The 19,072-nt window shown below is 41.3% G+C and overlaps 1 protein-coding gene across 13 annotated transcripts in view; it reads right to left on the reverse strand.

The window, feature by feature from the left end:
- FBRSL1 (fibrosin like 1) overlaps window positions 1–19,072 on the reverse strand; it is a 1,065,261-nt gene that overhangs the window by 33,281 nt on the left and 1,012,908 nt on the right. For 12 of the 13 annotated variants that reach the window (XM_075898374.1, XM_075898376.1, XM_075898375.1 and 9 more), the window contains 6 exons: window positions 16,989–17,242; window positions 10,761–10,921; window positions 8,103–8,153; window positions 6,513–6,608; window positions 1,430–1,501; window positions 844–873 (listed from right to left, as the gene is read on the reverse strand). In XM_075898374.1, the coding sequence (XP_075754489.1) occupies window positions 844–873; window positions 1,430–1,501; window positions 6,513–6,608; window positions 8,103–8,153; window positions 10,761–10,921; window positions 16,989–17,242 (664 nt within the window). The remainder of the gene's footprint in view (window positions 1–843; window positions 874–1,429; window positions 1,502–6,512; window positions 6,609–8,102; window positions 8,154–10,760; window positions 10,922–16,988; window positions 17,243–19,072) is intronic. The other variant, XM_075898371.1, reaches the window with a different exon arrangement.

Consider the following 19,072-nt stretch of genomic DNA (forward strand, 5'->3'; position numbering starts at 1 on the left):
CCTCAGTTGGCAGAGGAAGGTGATTAACATTTTTGGTGACATGAAATTGACTACATGTATTTTTTTTAAATAAAGGAGAATTAAAAAGCAAGGTGTGGTATTTGTCTAGTTTCCCTACCAACTGTAATTGAGAGTGGTGGACATTAGCATTCAGTGTTGAAAACCGGGGCTCAGAGACAGACTTTGTTCTTTCTCACTTAGGGTATGTCTACACTACCCTCCTAGTTCGAACTAGGAGGGTAATGTAGGCATACCGCACTTGCTAATGAAGCCCGGGATTTGAATTTCCCGGGCTTCATTTGCATAAGCGGGGAGCCGCCATTTTTAAAACCCCGCTGGTTCGAACCCGGTGCGGCGCGGCTACACGGGGCTCGAACTAGGTAGTTTGGACTAGGCTTCCTATTCCAAATTACCGGTACACGGTATTCGAGGTATTCGCGCCGCACGGGGTTCGAACCAGCGGGGTTTTAAAAATGGCGGCTCCCCGCTTATGCAAATGAAGCCTGGGAAATTCAAATCCCGGGCTTCATTTGCAAGTGCGGTATGCCTACATTACCCTCCTAGTTCGAACTAGGAGGGTAGTGTAGACATACCCTTACATATTATCCTCAAAAGCACATTAAAGGCCATGGAGACTACTATAATGTCTATGATAAAATGGAACTTAACAGTTCTATGTAAAAGAAAACTGAGTTTTAACATGAATGGTATTCCTGAGATGTAGCTGATTATGTTTTTTCAAGTAAAGGATCAATGCAAGACTCATGCTGTACATATTAAGTTTCAAAAGAATATGAATAGTATTTAATAAAAATGTAAAAATCCTTTACAACTCCTACTTACTCTTACTGGTGGTCTATAGGGGTCGGTCACCTATGAAGAAAGCAGAAATAAAAATGAGAGATTTTTCTGAAACTGGCCAATATAAGGAAAGGTAGCAAACTTCCTTCCTTGAACAAATGAAAACATAGAAGGTGGCATTGTTCTAGAGAAGTCTTTTTGACACAGGAAACCCATAAGCCTTAAGGGAGGAATTTCATTAAAAACTTGTCTCTTTTACTTCTTGCACCAAACACAAGAGGATTTTATGACAGATAAAGTAGTTGCATGCCAGCAACCAAATAGCACCTAGGCCTTTCAGAACCAAGTAATCCTCCTACAATAAAGTGCATTAAAAACGGCTGCTCTCTATACAAGGCTAAGCAAAAAGAGCTTAAAGGGTTTCCTGCTCCACTTCCGGTGGACTTTGTTTAAATGAGCCCATAAATCCTCCTGCATTCATGAACTGCTGGAGGTTATTGCCATAACAGCATGTTCAATTGGCAAAGCCTAGTTCTCTCTTGAATTGTGTTCTATTTATTATAAACAATCAAATGGTTCACTGGAATGAAAGGATGAGTAAAAGAGAGATTACAAATTGTTGCCTTACCCCTGGAGTCTTCTGCAGAAGGGCGTGGTGGACTGTGCCAGGTCTATTTGCTACATCAATTGGATTTGAAGTCTAAAAGGAAAGAAAATATCATGAGTAATGCCGTACTGTACTAGCAGCTCACTTCATATCTCAAGCTGTATTAAGCAGCACTAATTAGTCAGTGTTCGTACTGTGCTTTGAACATACATATTGCTGTATTAGTACTAACTGAGATCTCTCACTGGGTCTCAACTATGTTTAACCATCAAGCCATTTATTAGTATTTGGCAGTGGTTACACCTAATGACCCCACTGAGATGATGGCTTTATTGTGACAGATGCTGTACAATCACATAAAAAAAGAATTCCTGACCCAAAGAGTGTTCAGTGTAACTAGGCAAAAGCTGGGAGAGGAAACCGGCAAGAAAAGGTAAAGTGACATGCCCACTCATAGCTTGTCAATTTGATAGCCAGGAATGGAACCAATCTTTCCCTAGTCCTAGGCTAATGTTCTGTCCATTAGATCAGCCTGCCCCGTCTGAGCCATCAGAAGACACAATGGCTAAAATGCAGCCCATCTATATTAGCATCACTTCAGGCAGAAATATCCTAGCAAACCTAGTGTAGAAGTAGCTTTAGCGGTAGGAATGGTAAATCCTAGCGTGTGCTTAGTAGCTACTTTATAATAATACTTTCCCAACTTCTTTTCAATTGTTTACTCGGTTGGTTCTGCAAGGAAGATTAAAATCTTGGGCAACGTCTACACTGCAGCCTCTTGCGCAAGAGCTGTTTTGTACAAGAGTTCTTGTGCAAAAATTCTTGCACGAGAGTGCATCCACACTGCCATGTGCTTTTGCGTAAGAGCATCCAGTGTGGACACTTTTGCGCAAGAGCATGGCAGTGTGGACACTCTCTTGCACAAGAAAGCTCTGATGGCCATTTTAGCCATAGGGATTTCTTGTGCAAGAAATCCATGTTGCCTGTCCACACTGTCTTCTTGCACAAGAGCTCTTGTGCAAAAAGGCTTATTCCTTGTGGGGAGAGGAATTACTCTTCTGCAAGAAGCCCTCTTTTCCAACACTGTACTGTAAATTTACTTGCACAAGAACGTGCATGCACTGTAGACGCTCTGCAAGTTTTTGCATAACAACAGCTGTTCTTGCGCAAAAAGCCTATAGTGTAGATGTAGACTTGAATGCTGTGTCTAGACTGGCAAGTTTTTCCGCAAAATCATCTGCTTTTGTGGAAAAACTTGCCAGCTGTCTACACTGGCTGCTTGAATTTCCACAAGAACACTGACGATCTCATGTAAGATCGTCAGTGTTCTTGCAGAAATACTATGCTGCTCCCATTCGGGCAAAAGCCCTCTTGTGCAAATCATTTGCGCAAGAGGGCCAGTGTAGACAGCACAGTATTGTTTTGCGCAAAAAAGCCCCGATGGCTAAAATGGCGATCGGGGCTTTTTTGTGCAAAAGCGCGTCTAGATTGGCCATGGACGCTTTTTCACAAAAAGTGCTTTTGCGGAAAAGTGTCCGTGCCAATCTAGATGCGCTTTTCTGAAAATGCTTTTAATGGAAAACTTTTCCGTTAAAAGCATTTCCGGAAAATTATGGCAGTCTGGACGTAGCCGGAGTGTACAAATTCTAGTTACTATTCCTCCATGCTGCCATTTGAATTTTCTTGGTTCTAGACTAGTTCACAGAGCCCTCCTTTGGCTGGCTGGAATTGAAGCCCAGGACTTTGAATTATATGTTAAAAAAAAGGCACCTGTTGTCCCTAAAAAGCTGAATTCAGACAGCTTAGGTCTAATTCGCAGGTTGGCTGTTTTATTTGGAATTTAGGTCATGGGACTGTGGATTCCAAACAGTCATGTTTCAAGAACAATTATGTAGGGTTTCTTTTTGGTAATTTTAACAACTTGATCTGAGAAATTTAAATTAAATAATTGCACACTCCCTTCACAGACCAGCATTCATAAGCTCTCAGAGTCTTTGTCAGGGAAAAAATAAAAGTCAGAGCTATGATATAGTCAAGAATCCTCAGATCACTTTAATGATGGTGTGGCATTCTGTCCTCCTTTCTCCTGAGGACAGATGTGATTACTTCCTTCAGCAAAGGAGACTGAATACTTTTGACCTTTTCAAGTTCTTAGCTTGTGAGAACAGCTTTTGGGAAATTCACTGAGAAGTTTACAGTCAGCCTGGATTTGTATGTGTGGCTTTACACACTAGGCCTAAGGCAGGTGTCATGGGAGTGATGAGGAGGAGAGGGAGAAAAGGAAAAAAGCAAACCCTTTGCTTTGTAGGACAAGGAATGCTGAATTCATTGTGCTAGAATTAAGCCTCTGGTGTGTCCTAATTATCTCGAATGTAATCAAGTAGCATGGGAAGAAAAGACAGAAAGAAAAAAAGGAGGTGACAGTAACTTGTGTGGCTTCACGCAGGAGCTCAGCTTTGTCTCCTGTAGGGAACTGGAAAAGTATATGATAAGTTGCAGATAAATTTTTCATCTCATTCATGTCTCTCCAGATGTTAGCTTCTATGCCCAGTGCCCACATCATGTTACTGATTAACCACAGCAGCAGACTGATCTTGTGCAATTTAACCATGAGTGTTCTATATATTTATCCCTTAAAATAAAATAAAACCTAATTACATAGTACCTGGAACTGCTTAGAAGTGAAAAAGACTTGTGCTCACTCTTTCCTTCTTACTGCAGAAAAGGTCTCGTGGTATTTTACCGCAAGATGATATAAAAAGCTTTATAATGAAGATGGAAAACAGAAGAGGACACTATCAGGCTACGTCTACACTGGCACCCTTTTCTGGAAATGCTTAAAACGGAACAGTTTTCCGTTATAAGTATTTCCGGAAAAAGCGCGTCTACATTGGCAGGATGCTTTTCCGGAAAAGCACTTTTTCCGGAAAAGCGTTGGTGCCAATGTAGACACGCTTTTCCGCAAAAAAGCCCCGATCGTCTTTTTTGCGATTGGGGCTTTTTTGCGGAAAACACTATTGTGCTGTCTACACTGGCCCTTTTCCGGAACAGTTTTCCAGAAAAGGACTTTTTCCGGAAAAACACTGACAATTTTACAGTAGATCGTCAGTGCTTTTCTGGAAATTCAAGGGGCCACTGTAGACAGCTGCCAAGTTATTCCGGAAAAGCAGCTGATTTTCCAGAATAAGTGGCCAGTGTAAACACAGCTTCAGTGTCTCAAATGTCTCATTACAAGCAGTCTTATAGCAAAACTGCACTATCTTCTTATGTCAGAGATATTCTACAACACTGATAGTTCTGTAGGGTTTGTGCATCTATTTCAGATGAGATGTAAAACTGAGGCCCTGACTACTTGTGGTTGTTAGCGATCCTTTGGAGTTCTTCACAAGAACAGAAACATTAATTGTGCTGTTCTGGCAGAATTCCAAACTAGGTAATTACATCATTTCTTCCGAAATTCCACCCTTGGCCCATCTTTCTGCCTAGATTCAACTGGAGAACTTACTCTGCCATTCTTCTACTTAATTTGTACAATGCTGTAGTTGCGACAGGTAATTTATTGTGGCGTCCACACTATTTGCAAATAAAGGGTCACAGAGCCTAGAGAAATCACTGAAAAACTCCTTTAGCTTCCATTAACAATATTGTCAAGTCCTTAATCACAGCAGTAAGATGTTAATCATCATCAACTTCATGTAAGTCATGTGAGTAACTGTTCATTAATGTGAGCAAAATGCATACCTGGCCCAAAATTTCTTGCTGGTCTGGTTTAAAAAATGATCTTTCAAATGCAAACAGTGTATCTGCAAGCCCTTCAATAAACAGTAATTCCACAGATAATTTCTCATCTCTCTGCAGAGATGTGTTTAGAAATGACAGGAGAGCTATAATGCCACATCACATAGGAAGGTATAAACACGTTTTATCACTACTACATCATCAATAATCTCTGTGTATTATGGATTTTTTTCTGTTGGAAAAGATGTAATGTTTTCAGTACACTTTCTCAATTTTTAAAAAAAGAACATTAAGTTTGAAAAAAAATCTGTGCCACAGAAGTTTCTTTAATGTTAAAATAGTGAAATTTGCAAATATTGCCATTCAGCATGAGTTAGAATAATACTTTGCAGCTGTACGCTGGCTAAGCATCTGAAAGCATTTTACAGACATTAAATAAACTTCACAAAACCATATATAATGTGTATATAATTATCCTCATTTTATAGAAGAAGAAGAAGAAGAAGCGGAGCCACAGAGAGGTAAGTGACTTGCTGGAGGTCAGAAAGGGAATCAGTGTCAGACCTGGGAACTCAAATCCTCATTCCTACTCTAACCACTGAAAAACACTTCCTCTCTATCGTTCCTGTGATTTGATAGTCAATTTCATATCCACAGCTGGCTGCTATCTAACTGCGGAAGTGACCTCTGTGTACAAGTCTAATAGGCACAGCACTCTGGAATGCATCAGGCTGTATTAGAACTAAATAATTTATCTGACCCTAAATTTCTGCGTAGCTAAGCTTTGACTTTGGGCATGTCTACACTATAAAATTATGTAGACCAAAGTTATGCCAGCATACTGCCATTGCAGTAATTAAATTGCTTGTGTATGTCCATATTATGCTCCTAACTCCATTGTTTTGTATCTTCACCAGCAATGCTTGTACAGACTGAATTGTCACACTGAGCAGTGGGAGAAGGGTTCCAAAAAGTCAGGAGCAATTGATGTAAGCAACGCAATGTGTACATTGACATGCATCGACTTCACTACATCGACATTGGCTCTGTGTTTTTCATGGAGGTGGAATTATTAAAGCAGTGTAGTGAAGCAGTTATATCATCAGGAGCGAAATTTTACTGTAGATGCTTATATAGTTAGGTCAACATAAGCTGCCTTGTGTCAACATAACTCTGTAATGTAGATCAGACCTTAGACTTCCATCTGACTCACTGCATTTCTCTTCAGAGAAACAATTCAAGGGCCACAAAAGCAGCAGAGCGGATCAAAAAGGTAATTCATATAATCACCATTAATATAGTTCTGGTCACAGTTTCCCATTGAAAGAACAAAGCCTGTGCTAATGCAATAATAAAAATTGTGTACCTTCGGTTGAAATGCTCCCTGAAGAGACCCAAAAGGACCTGAATGTGGAAGCACTGATGGCATTCCAGGCATTGCCGGAGGATAGGTTGGAAAGAACTACAAAAGAAGATGACAATATGAACAATAGCCATGGCAGAAGCAAAACCGCTCCAACATCATGATGAAATTTTAAAAAGCCAAAATAAAACTTGAAAATGCCAGTATCATGCATTTTACTGTTCATTTCAAACATGCTGAACTACCAAATTTGCTATGTTTTTTTAAACAAGGATCATTCCCCATCTCTTTTTCTAGAAAGGCAAAAAACCCCAAATCCTGTGTTGCTTGACTTTATTTTTTAAACAGAATTAGTAAATCTATAACTAATCAATCCTATTTAGGGACATGTGAAAATGCTTCATTTGACAAAAATATTAACCCTGGATACATAGGCTACTATTACAGACTAGCTGCACAATATATACATCTCTTAGAGGAAAGTATTGTTTTCAGATTTGCTTGAGCCTCTCCTGAACAGACTGTACTAAAAATGGATGCAGTTTTGGTGTAGAAATGAGGAGCAGGATGAGGCCGCTGGTCTCGTTTAGGATATGTCTACATTGCAATAAAAAACTCACAGTACCGAGACTCAAGCTGGAGGCTGGGCTTTGAGACCCACCCTCCTTGCAGGGCATTAGAGCTCAGACTCTAGTCTGGGAGAAGATGAAGATCTATATTGGCAGCCTGAGCCCTTTGAGCCTGAATCAGCTGAGCTGGGCCAGCCACTGGGGTGCTCTGGGTCTTTTATTGCCATGTAGATGTACCCTTTGTCTTGGAACCTAGCAAAATTTTGTGAAAAGACTATGTGCTCTATGGCACTGCATCATGTGAAGCTCTGACTGCAATAAACTACTCTCTTAGGGTATGTCTACACTACCCTCCTAGTTCGAACTAGGAGGGTAATGTAGGCATACCGCACTTGCAAATGAAGCCCGGGATTTGAATTTCCCGGGCTTCATTTGCATAAGCGGGAAGCCGCCATTTTTAAAACCCCGCTGGTTCGAACCCCGTGCAGCGCGGCTACACGGGGCACGAACTAGGTAGTTCGATCTAGGCTTCCTAGTTCGAACTACCATTACTCCTCATTTCACGAGGAGTAACGGTAGTTCGAACTAGGAAGCCTAGTTCGAACTACCTAGTTCGTGCCCCGTGTAGCCGCGCTGCACGGGGTTCGAACCAGCGGGGTTTTAAAAATGGCGGCTCCCCGCTTATGCAAATGAAGCCCGGGAAATTCAAATCCCGGGCTTCATTTGCAAGTGCGGTATGCCTACATTACCCCGCTAGTTTGAACTAGCAGGGTAGTGTAGACATACCCTTAGAAATCTCTCCCCAACTACCTAGGCTTAGCAATCTAAAGCTACAGCAACAACAACGCAGAATAAAAAGTTGAAAAGTATCAAGATTCTACATTTACAAGACATTCAAACAAAAACACAACACTTTATAGACTGATTAATCAAACTCCCATCTGTATCAATTAAAGACATTTGAGCAATGCAGCAGCAAGTAGAAACTTAAACAGCAGAATGATCTAGAAACATGAGCACTCACATTGGAATGTCGAAAGTAAGGGTTGTCTAATTTGGGAGCATACTTGTCAAACTGGAAATAGAAGAGAAAAGAAAAGCTGAGTTTGGGTTTCACAGCACATAATAAACACAGATTTCAACAGGCAAAACATGGCCCGTTTGAACAGCATCTAACAGAACAGGAGAATCTGACTATTCCATACTCATTCAGGAGGGAGTGGACCGTGTTGATTCCCAGCAACAAAGAGACAGCATCTAGTTGTATACCAGCCCCTGAAGTGCCTCTCTGAGGAACAAAATTAGCACAAGCAGGTCCCCTCATTGTTACTGAGAGAGAAGTCTAAGCTAGAACACTCATGATGCCAAGGGAAAAAAAAGTAGAGAAGTTGTTCCCAGATCCAAATCTGGTCTCTCTTTCTATGCACTGAATTGGAGAAAGAAAGTTGGGGATTCTAATCCAAAATTGACTTCTGCAACTAAGGCCCAGCACTAATACAAAACCAAAATACAAAGTACAAAAATAGCCAATACAGTCAGCAATTTCCCCCTATTTGTTATAGGCAGTGCCAATATGGCTAAGATAGCTTTTTGGAAAGAGACCCAAGCGATCCATGTACAGAGATCGTGATATTAATTCCCCTCGCCTGCATCGAAAAAATAGATAGTTCAGTGCTCATTGGCGAAAGATTGACTCTGAACAACCCTATCTTCCCAGTACTGGGCTTTAACATCTCCTGCATGTGACCTGGATCCCATATATATTCTCAGCAGCACGGATTTGAACACCTTTTAAAGGAAATAATGCATATTTCATCTTTGAACAATAAGGGGGGAACAGGAAGGCAAAGGACTATGAAGAAGTACCCCCCAGAATGCTGCTCATTCAGCAAGTCGGCTGCTATTATGTGCTATTCTACGTGTAGGAGAGCAGATTTGTAATTTCATTAATTACAGTTATTACTGGAGCCATGTACACGCCAGTGTAAATACCATAAATTACTAAACACATGCAGCTGGAGATTTCAACACTCTTCTCTGGAATTAGTGTTAATAAACCTGATTTAGTGAAATATAAGAAAATGTGAGTAAAATACAACAAAAGAGCCTTGCAACCTGTTTTCACTAGAAAGTCAATAGGGCCCGGGTGGGTGGGGTGGGACCTGTCAGCAGGATCAGATATCAAAGATCTCAAATAGCACACCAGTTTCAAGGAATGTTTAGAGGGCTGTTTTTACATAGCAGAAGAAAAGAGAAGAAGGTATTTGTATATGGCTACACTGTGCAAGCACCTGGAACTCAATTTGGGGCAGGAAATATTACTTCCATTGTTCTGTCGTTAAGCAGATTATCACTGAACAATGTTGTCATGCAACTCACACCAGGAAAGAAAAATGAGAAATATTGTCCATGCATCCTTAATAGATTTTTTTCCCCAAATGCTGCTTTTAATGGTTATTGCTCAATTTTATCAGTCCTAGTAGAAGGAAACTGTATACATTTTAAATGTGGCATGCAATGGAGGAAGAAAAAGCTAAATCCTGTTTTTTCAACCCAACAAAATAATTGCCAGGAACATAGGGAGAGCGTACTTAAAAAATCACAAACAACCAACCTGACAAAGCTGGTTTATGCTAGATACCCTAAGATTTTGTTAAGAGTAGCAGAAAAGCCCCATTGTGTTACAAGTGCTGTCAGTGAAGAAATGAGAAAGCTTCTTTCATGGCCAGAAGGTTTTATCCTGTAAAAAAGCGAGCCACTTATAAATTAGTGTTTGTTGATCAAATCAGATAATTGGATCCCAAATTGACTAATGGTCACAGTTTGGGAAAATCGGAAAAAACCCATATAGGACAACATTAAACTTAAACAGTGCAAGTGCTGTGTTACAGTAAGAACTGCAAGCAGACATGCATTACATACTCCAGTTTATTCCACAAAATCTTTCTTGACATTTTTATTTTATATTAGAAAACTTTATTCTTCTGTGCATGTGTTTTTGTGTGTGTGTATCAAGGAGCTGAGTCAATTGATGCAGCTCTAAAGAAGTGTTGTTAATCTAAAGAAAAGTACAGAGCTGACTGTTTTCCATGAAGGAGAGAGATAAAGGGACCTGAGACTTGCACAAACAGTGTATCTGTTTATAGGTAGGAGCACAAGGAAACTGTAATGATAAATGTTTGTGGTTCTGAATGGGAAGGAGAACATCCTTCAAAAGTGGAGGGACTTAATTCAGGAGTCTTGGCAGATAGGGGAGAGAGAAACCTATGTGAAATAAAGAAACCTATGTGCACTGGTACAGTGCATTTAAGCCTTTCACCCAAGATTTTTTAGTTATCTTCACATTTTGGGCTGGGGTATGCACCATTTGAGATGCAGAGGTTAGCGTGAGTGGCATCTAGGGTAAGCTTGATGGAAATGGAGTGAAAGTGTGCCAGTGGGTGTGTTGGTGCTGGTGAAATTCTGCCCTCAGCAGTGGCACTGGGCTAAAAGAAGCACTGGCTCAGTCTGAACACTGAACCAAAAACTGGTTGTTCAGCTCTTGCCTGAGCAGTTCATGATCTTGAGAGAAAAAGAGAGAATGAGAGAGAGAGAGAGAGAGAGAGAGAGAGAGAGAAGACACAAAGGCTTATAGGCCTGTTAGTTCCACAAAGACATAGAAGGAAGAGAGTCAGATATTCACCTGGCATTCCCTGTTTCTGCAGGTCATGCTGTGGTGGTTTTCTACGTGAGGACTCATTGGTGGAGGTAAGAGAGATGCCTGTGACAAAGTACCAATCAGAATCCCCGAATGAGGCTGGCAATACATGATTGGTTGGTTGAATGATATCAACAGGCTGGTATCTAAAGACAAGAGAGAACACCATGAGTCATCACAGCAGAAAACACAGTGGGGCTTCAAAAAGCATAAACAATCTTGTTCCTCCCTCCTCCCTCAACCCAACCATGAATATTGAGGTTAGAACACTTTAAAAGAGACACTATCAAGTTAAAAAACAAAACTGAAATGAATCCTTTTCCTCTCAACCCACAATGGATTCCTCTTTCTAGACTGTAACCGCACTCTACATGATCAACATTGAAAGAACATCTAAACATCTCTCCTTTTTTGGTTTTTGGTGCATTAGCCTCAGCTGTGACAGTGCAAATAAACTAGTCAGTTTCACATCCAGGTTTTCCTCACGAGAAAAGGAGTTTGATGTTTGCACTGGGAGCCTGCAGAAGAGTATTGGTTGGTTTTAAAATAAGCAAGACAAACCTGTTTCCACTGAATTTTTTTTTTAATCAAGGAATATTTGCATTGGTTTAAATATGTTAAATTCTCATTTTTGGCCAAATTTGACTTGGTGTCCCTTTGAAAAAGGCATTTTAAAAACCAAAGCAGAGGTGATGGGATGAAGAAATGACAATATATAAAATTCACCATCCCTCCAAAGAAAACAAGGGCTAACCCACAGAGTTACACAATGTGAGGGTGCATCTAGATAGCACCCTTATCTCAGAATAAGCTACGCAATTTGCACTCTGCAAATTGCATAGCTTATTTCTAATGTATTTCAAAATAACTTATTTTCAAATTTGGTGCTGTCTATACAGTGCCATATTTTGAAATAATGCGCTATTTTGAGAAATCCCTTAACACTCATGGAATGAGGGTTACAGGGGTGCTGGAATAGTGCGCCCGTTATGCCGAAATAACGGGTGCATGTAAAAGACGTGGAATAGCTATTTTGGGATACCCCTGGTATCCCAAAATAGCACCGCTGTCCAGATGTACCCTGACATGACTGGTTCCATTGAGTTGTGTGTATGAAGCAACCAGGTTAGTGCCTGATTGCAGGAGAGCATTTTTAAGTGTCTCTTTTTTACTGTAGCTCATCTTAAAGGCTGACCTACAAACCTATACGGGGGTTTTTGGTTTTAGCCCAGTCTGGTTAAAACTGAAATATAGGATCCCAAGGAACCCACTATTTTACTGTCAGCCCCCCTCTGTAAGATATCCTTGGGGAAGCTATTCAATCTCCAGCTAGAAGGCAACTCCACAGGTCTCAATTCAGAGACCTTGGATACACACAGTGAGTCTCAAACTCTGGTCTGCGGTTGAGCTCTCTCCTTTCACTTCACTCCTTAGTCTGGGAGTAGAAAGATAAAGCTCAGGAATCAAACTGTATCATACAATGTGGCTCATGTTAAATATTAGCCAACTAGGCTGGTATGTACAATATTATTTAAAGCACTTCAGCCTGTGAATTTAGAGCAGAGTTTCCCAACCAATGGATTGGGACCCAAATATGGGTCGCCATTACATTTCAAAAGGGTTGCCAGGTGTCGCCCCAGGTGTCTCTTAAGGAGCCATTCACACATTTTTTGAATTGCCTGGGTCACCAAGTCTTCCTGAATTGTCAAAATGGGTCCCCATCTGGAAAAGATTGGTAACAGCTGATTTAGAGACTGTTCCATAGTCGGGCTCATGGGCTTGGACATGCTCTCCTTTTGATATAACCAGTGTGCGTGGGAGAGCTGGAGGGGAGAGGAGGCATGCACAGTGCACCTGAGAATACCTGTGATGAGAAAACTGAAGTCTCAGTCAGCTCTTCCAAATAATGTACCAGTTCTGGGAGAGGCTCAACACCTTTAATACTAGATATATGAACACTCTCTCTCTTTTATCAGAGAGTTAATTAACATTTCTCTCTCCTCTGCCTCCAATTTATTCTCCCATGTGAAAACTGGTGCGGGGTAGAAGAGGAGAGGTAGAAGGAAGAGGAGAGGCACATTTCATTTCACTGGCTCAAGATCTGAAGAAGGTTGCAGCTACTGTAACAAAATGTTCTATCATCTGATATAGGGTCTCCCTTCAGTGTCAATATGGGAGGGTAACTGGTCCTTGATTCCCAGATGAGGATGGATTTTCAATAATCTAAGCACTCCATTGACTGAGCACTTCTGGAAATCAGACCTTTAGCCCAGCATGACATTTTTTATGTTCATTTCAATAGTTGTATCCCCCCTTTTTAGCTAACACCCCTTTTGTAAAGATACCCTGACATAACAATTGATCCCATGAGGAACAGAGTACTTTACTCTCCCATTCATTCCAATACAAGGCAGGCCCAAAAGGAAAACATAAGTTACAAGAAGCCATCCCCCAACTTGGAATGGACTAAATGTCTATAGCTTTTAAACTGCATTGAATAGTTAGTTTCTTGATAGGGCACTTGTAAATAACTCCTTAGTTAGGTGTATGATGTTTCTTAGTTGTGATTACTTTGGGCCATGCACAGGTTATGAACTCGATATTTTTGTTGAGGCTCTGTGGGTAAAATTCACAAGGCCTATGGAGTGCTCATGTACCCTGAAATCTTCAGTGCCAGATTAACATGTCTCTCTGCAAAGGAATGAATTTAACACACTATGGAATTGTTAGTAGTTTTCCTCTCAAACCTTTGAGGTGGCCTGGATATGAGTGGGAAGTGCTAGGTAGAGCTCCAAAAATCCATAAATATCTGTTCTTTATCCATGGGTATCCACGTCTGTGGCTCATTTTTGTGGATACAGATGTGAACATAAATTTTATATCCACTCAAGGCTCTAGTGATAGGGAATTTAGGGAGATAATTTATTTATTTAAATGTCTAAAATTGTAGAGACCTGGCAAGGAGAGAATAACTTCTATTGTTCAGTATCATTCATAATGCTTTTGATGAAAGAGATAAACCATCAGAGCTCTTCTTTGGGTCTTTTAGAATTATGGAAGATACTGACATGTTATAAATCATCTGTAATAAATAAAATAATGAGAGCAAGTATATCCTTCACCTGCTATGTGCTATGTCTGACTACACATATTATAATTATTATTTTCACTACAGTGGTGCCTGAGAGCCCCAGTAATGAATCAGGAATCCATTGTACTATGTGCTGTACACACGGAGATCACTGCTGTACTATTATCAGTATTATCAAGTATGCTGATAACACACACACATACATGCTGCTGGGGATACTTGTGTCCTGACCTTCTAATAATTTCTAGAAAACATCCCATTTAAGTTGTAGCAGAATCAGAGAGGGTAAAATGAACCTTTTGAAGTACTAGTTCAAATGTAAGAGTAAAATGTTCAAAAGTATCCATAAGTGACTTAGATTCCTAAGTCACTTTTGAAAATGAGACTTAAGAACGCAGCTTCACTGAAAGTCAATGAGAAATAGGCTGTTAAGTGCTTAAAGAATTTTTAAAAACAGGACTAAGACATTTAAGTCACTGTAGGATACACTTTTAAAAATGTTTCAAGAGCCAGAGCAATATATTTATGAAGCACCGTTTTTACATGCTACAAGAATATTAAATAATAACAATACCAGACTAACACATGGACAGAAATGAAGATTAACAAAATAAAACTACTTGTAATAGTCAAGATTTTGGTACTTGAATGTGTAGCGCCTACAGTGAGATTTTCTTCAGAGAAGCACTACAATATATTGAAAATAACTGTAATGAAAATCTAACCTCTTTAAAGACAATTGTTGAAAATAAAATGTGGTATTGTTGTTTTAAATTCTGGCATGACTCAAAGAAACTGGATCTTATCTGTTAGCATCGAGATAATCCACTTTTTTTTGAAGGAGGGATAAAAGAGAGCAGGCAGTTATAAGTGCTTCACTATCTGATTTCTTTAAGAGACTTTAAGTCAGTCTAGTGGATCTGCAGCTGGCTCCAGACTTTAGCCCTACACCACAACTTTGCCTTTGTTAGTAAAAGAATAGGCACTGAACAATATAGAGGAGAGAAGGTTGGCCTGCATTAAAAGCTTTCTAAAAGAGGGGCTCACACTGTGGGGATAAGAGCAGTGTCTCAGTTGCAAATTGGGCTTTAGTGAGTGGAATCAGGACTAGCTATTTCTGCCTATCAGTAATACCTGTTACTTGAGTGTCACCTGTACTGCCACTAAGTCCCTAAGACCCAATAATTTGTTTCTCCTTTGTAAGAGTATGCATATGGCAGGGATCAAGAGAGAAGAATACTGATGGCTGCCATTTTGTTTTGCTAATGTTACATACCCCATAAAACTCAAAATGGAGGTCAGAAAGCTTTGGTTAGCATACATCAGGGTCAGCCATGAAGCTCCTGACAAATAACCCATGTCAGGGTTACTAGTAAATTACCTATTCAATCTTTGGGTTCTCAGAGAAAAAGATGCTAGTCCAAGCATATCATTTCCTTGTTATACTATCTTGCACAGACCTAACTTATTAGCACCATTGAGATGTAAATACTGTAAGCTAACATGATCTCTGCCTCTCTGCCTAGGAATGACAGCAGGGCAGCGGTTATTTTAAATATAAAGGGACAAAAGCAATAAGGTTTTTCCTAGAGGGGAAAAGAAAGAAGAACCCAAAAGACTCATATTCCCTCTGAATATCTTTTCTAAACTGGTGCTGTTACTGGTGCACATGTGCTACCAATAGGGTTGCCAGGTGTCCAGTATTTCGGTGGCCCCCCCCCCCCAACACAATTTTCCCAGTACTTTTTTTTGGAGGGGGTGGGGGGAACCTTCAGTATTTTTGGTGAAACTATCTGGCAACCTTAGCTACCAAGGGACATGATACCATAATAAGGATAACATAGCTGGTAGAAGTGTGCACATAGCAGTCCAGAGGTAACTGGCCAACCTACTGCATGATCTATTTGTTAGTAGATGAGCTCTTATCTTTTGCTGGCAAATTACTACATATGAGCAGGGTACTTCATTGAATTCTTACTGGAAATCACACTTGGGTTCAATGGAGGATGCAGGACTGGTCTTCTAGAGACTACATTCCCATTTCCTCCTTTCAGGATCTGTTTGCACTATGGCCAAGATGTCTATCACTGGGATTATAAATCTCTTTGCCTTAAGCAAGGGCACTATAGAGCCCAATGTGTTCCCAGCCATGTGACTGAAAGCAGGCATCATACTATGATAGCCCTGGCTAAAAGCCAGAATATTTTGGCCTAGTGTAGTTTTGAGAATTTTTGGGGAACAGTTCTCATTTTCACCCCTTAAAAAGAGCAAATCTAAATAACAGGATGTTTAGCCCCTGAAAATGAACACAGGCCAAACCATCAGAGTTTTTGGCAGCCTACCTTCCTTCTCCCTACTCTCTTTATCTGACTTTACAGGAAAAAGAAGGGTACATTTTTGTCAATCCTTGTCCTTGTTCGCCCCTCCAGTATATAACTCCTGCTGAGTTATAGAGTCAAATGCCAGATCAAAAGGAGGCCCCAGCAAGTCAGAGTTTCAGGGAAGTCTCTAGCTGTCAGGCTCTCTGCCAGGAACAGCTATAGGCTAACGGAGAAACTATCAACAGGGCATTTAGGGCAAAAGTGATCATAGAGATGGAGGGGGAACAAAGGAAACTTCTCAAAAAGGCTTCAAAAATCACACTAAAAACGGAATGGCAGAGCTCGGTGACCAACACTGGGCAGAGGGTGGCTCGCTTGCCGACCTATTTTATTATTCTACCTGCTGACCAGAACAAATTCCTTCAAATAAGGTCTAAATAGCATGTAGGGATTGAGTCCCTTTATTAATTGATGGTGCCAAAATCCAGCTGAGAGCCTAAGTCCTGCTTAACTCCATGGAAAATCCCAGCTGTAATAATAGTTTATATTCAGATTCACCTCCTCTCCCCTTCTTCCTTTTGTCAGAGAATGAGGAATATACAACAGTTGTCCTGCAGGTTAACCTAGCTTCAGCATGCAGGGCCAATTCAGTATCAATCACCAATACACTATCCTTGACAGTTTCAGGAGACTCTGTCGGAGGGGATGTTTGTGTTGTTTTTTGCCTGCCTGACCCCTAGCCCCACCGTAAACACTATGCATTCACTGGAAACCAGTGTTGGTGAAAAGCAGAACACCTACCTGCTGGGTGTGCTGGTATCACAAGGCTGTTGGCGGGTATTGCTGGTGGCGGTGGGAGCGTGGGTGGAGTGGCGAACATGGTTGGAAGGTGCTGGTGTTGGGTCTGCGATCTGAGAGGGAAGTGTGAGGTAGTGAGATTAGAGATGGAGAGAGGCAGGGCTGGGCCAGAAGAATGGTGAAGAGGGATCTGGGGGGAGAGGGGAAGGTGTTTGGGAAGGCTGATGCCTGTTGCACTGCTGGCACTGCTGCTCCTGCTGTGGAGAAGAGAGAAAAAAACCCTGTTACAATACAAGAGTCATTACCGTGCAGTGTCAGAGACAGCTAGGCTCTATAACAGTGGTCCCCAATGCGGTGCCCACGGGCGCCATGGCACTCGCCGGGCCATTTATGTGCGCCCGCGGAGCAATCTGGGCTGGCCCCGCCCCCAGGTGTGCAGCAGGTGCCAGCCCCAGGTGCATGGGCGGCTCCTGCCCTGGGGTCACGTTACATGCTGGTGCCAGCCCTGGGTGTTCGGCACATGCTTGGCCCTGCCCCCAGGCCCGTGAGTGGTCCCGCTCCCGGATGCACGGCATGTGAGTGGCCCTGCCCCCAGGCGCCCGCCCGGCAGCCCCAAAACGCTGGGGACCACTGCTCTATAACCATGACCTCACCAAGCAGAGAGATCTGTTCTGCCCATTTTTGCAAGCTGCCAAATGGGAGTTAAAGATCTCAATGACCTTCCCCAAAAGGGCAGGGTTTGGCTTGGGTCAAGCTGGGAGACATTCATTTTTCATGACCGAACGTGCTGCAGCTGTCAGAGCTGTGTGTGAGAGGATGCTTAGGTACTGTAATGTCACCTGAATTTACTCCTTTTCTTAGCCTGTAACAACCTTGCATTGGCAACATGTTCCCTTGCTATCACAGAACTCGATGACTGTAATTCCATTTTTGGTTAGTCTTCTCATTCAGGCTACATCTAAACTACATTCCTCTTCCGAAAAAGGAATGCAAAAAAGCCCAATCAAAAATGCAAATGAAGTATGGATTTACAAATCTCACACTTCTTTTGCATAATCGTGTGTGAGCGCTTTTTCGAAAAAGAAACCACAGTCTAGACAGGGTTCTTTCAAAACAGCGCTCTTGCATAATTATGCAAATAAAGCACGAGATTTGTAAATCTGCGCTTCATTTGCATTTTCAATCGGGCTCATTTACATTTTTCTTTTAGAAGAGGAATGTAGTTTAGACGTGCTCTCAGAGTGCTGTGGTCTGAGTTATTATGATCGTATTATGCTTGCCCTGCATGCTTTACAGTGGTGTTACACATAATCAATATAGGTTGGTCTAGACTAGGTCTACACACAGGCAGGTCAGCTTCAGGTATGCCATCCAGCTATGCAAAATATATAGCTGGATTTGGCTTACCTTAAGGTGAGCCGTTGCAGTGTCAACATGCTCCCATTGGCCCCCCTTACTCCCCACAGAACAAGGAGTATATTACACTGGAGGGGTTGCCCTCAGAGTTTGATTTGGGGGTCTACGCTAGACATGTTAATCGAATGCTAGACAATGGACTCTGGAGGATCCATCTTCTCTGTAGTGTAGACAAGTCTTATGATACGTCAGTATATATTGTATTATTTGAATTCTACTGTTTTAAAAAGACTCTTTTTCAGTGGCACAGGAACTTAAAAGCTTTTGGGGAGTGAGGGAAGGGCAATATCAATGCAATTATTATTATTTATCATATACAGCCAGTCTCCGAGTTACGAATGAGTTACGGACCAAACACTTGGCCATAACTCAAGTGTTCGTAACTCGGATCCCATTGAGTTACATGGCACTGGAATCAATCACATAAGCTACTGCACATCCAGTAATTTGATCTATGCCATCAAATGCTAGCAATGCCCCACTGCTATATATATTGGACAAACTGGACATCCCTATGGGAAAGAATCAATAGACACAAATCAGATATACGTAAAGGGAACATACAGAAACCTATTGGGGAACACTTCAATCTACCTAATCACTCTTTAAAAGATCTCCAAGTGGCTGTCTAATCACAAACCAATTCTACAAGTCAAATACACAGAGAGGCA

This window comes from Pelodiscus sinensis, chromosome 15 (genome assembly GCF_049634645.1).
Source record: "Pelodiscus sinensis isolate JC-2024 chromosome 15, ASM4963464v1, whole genome shotgun sequence".
NCBI classification, from domain to species: domain Eukaryota; kingdom Metazoa; phylum Chordata; order Testudines; family Trionychidae; genus Pelodiscus; species Pelodiscus sinensis.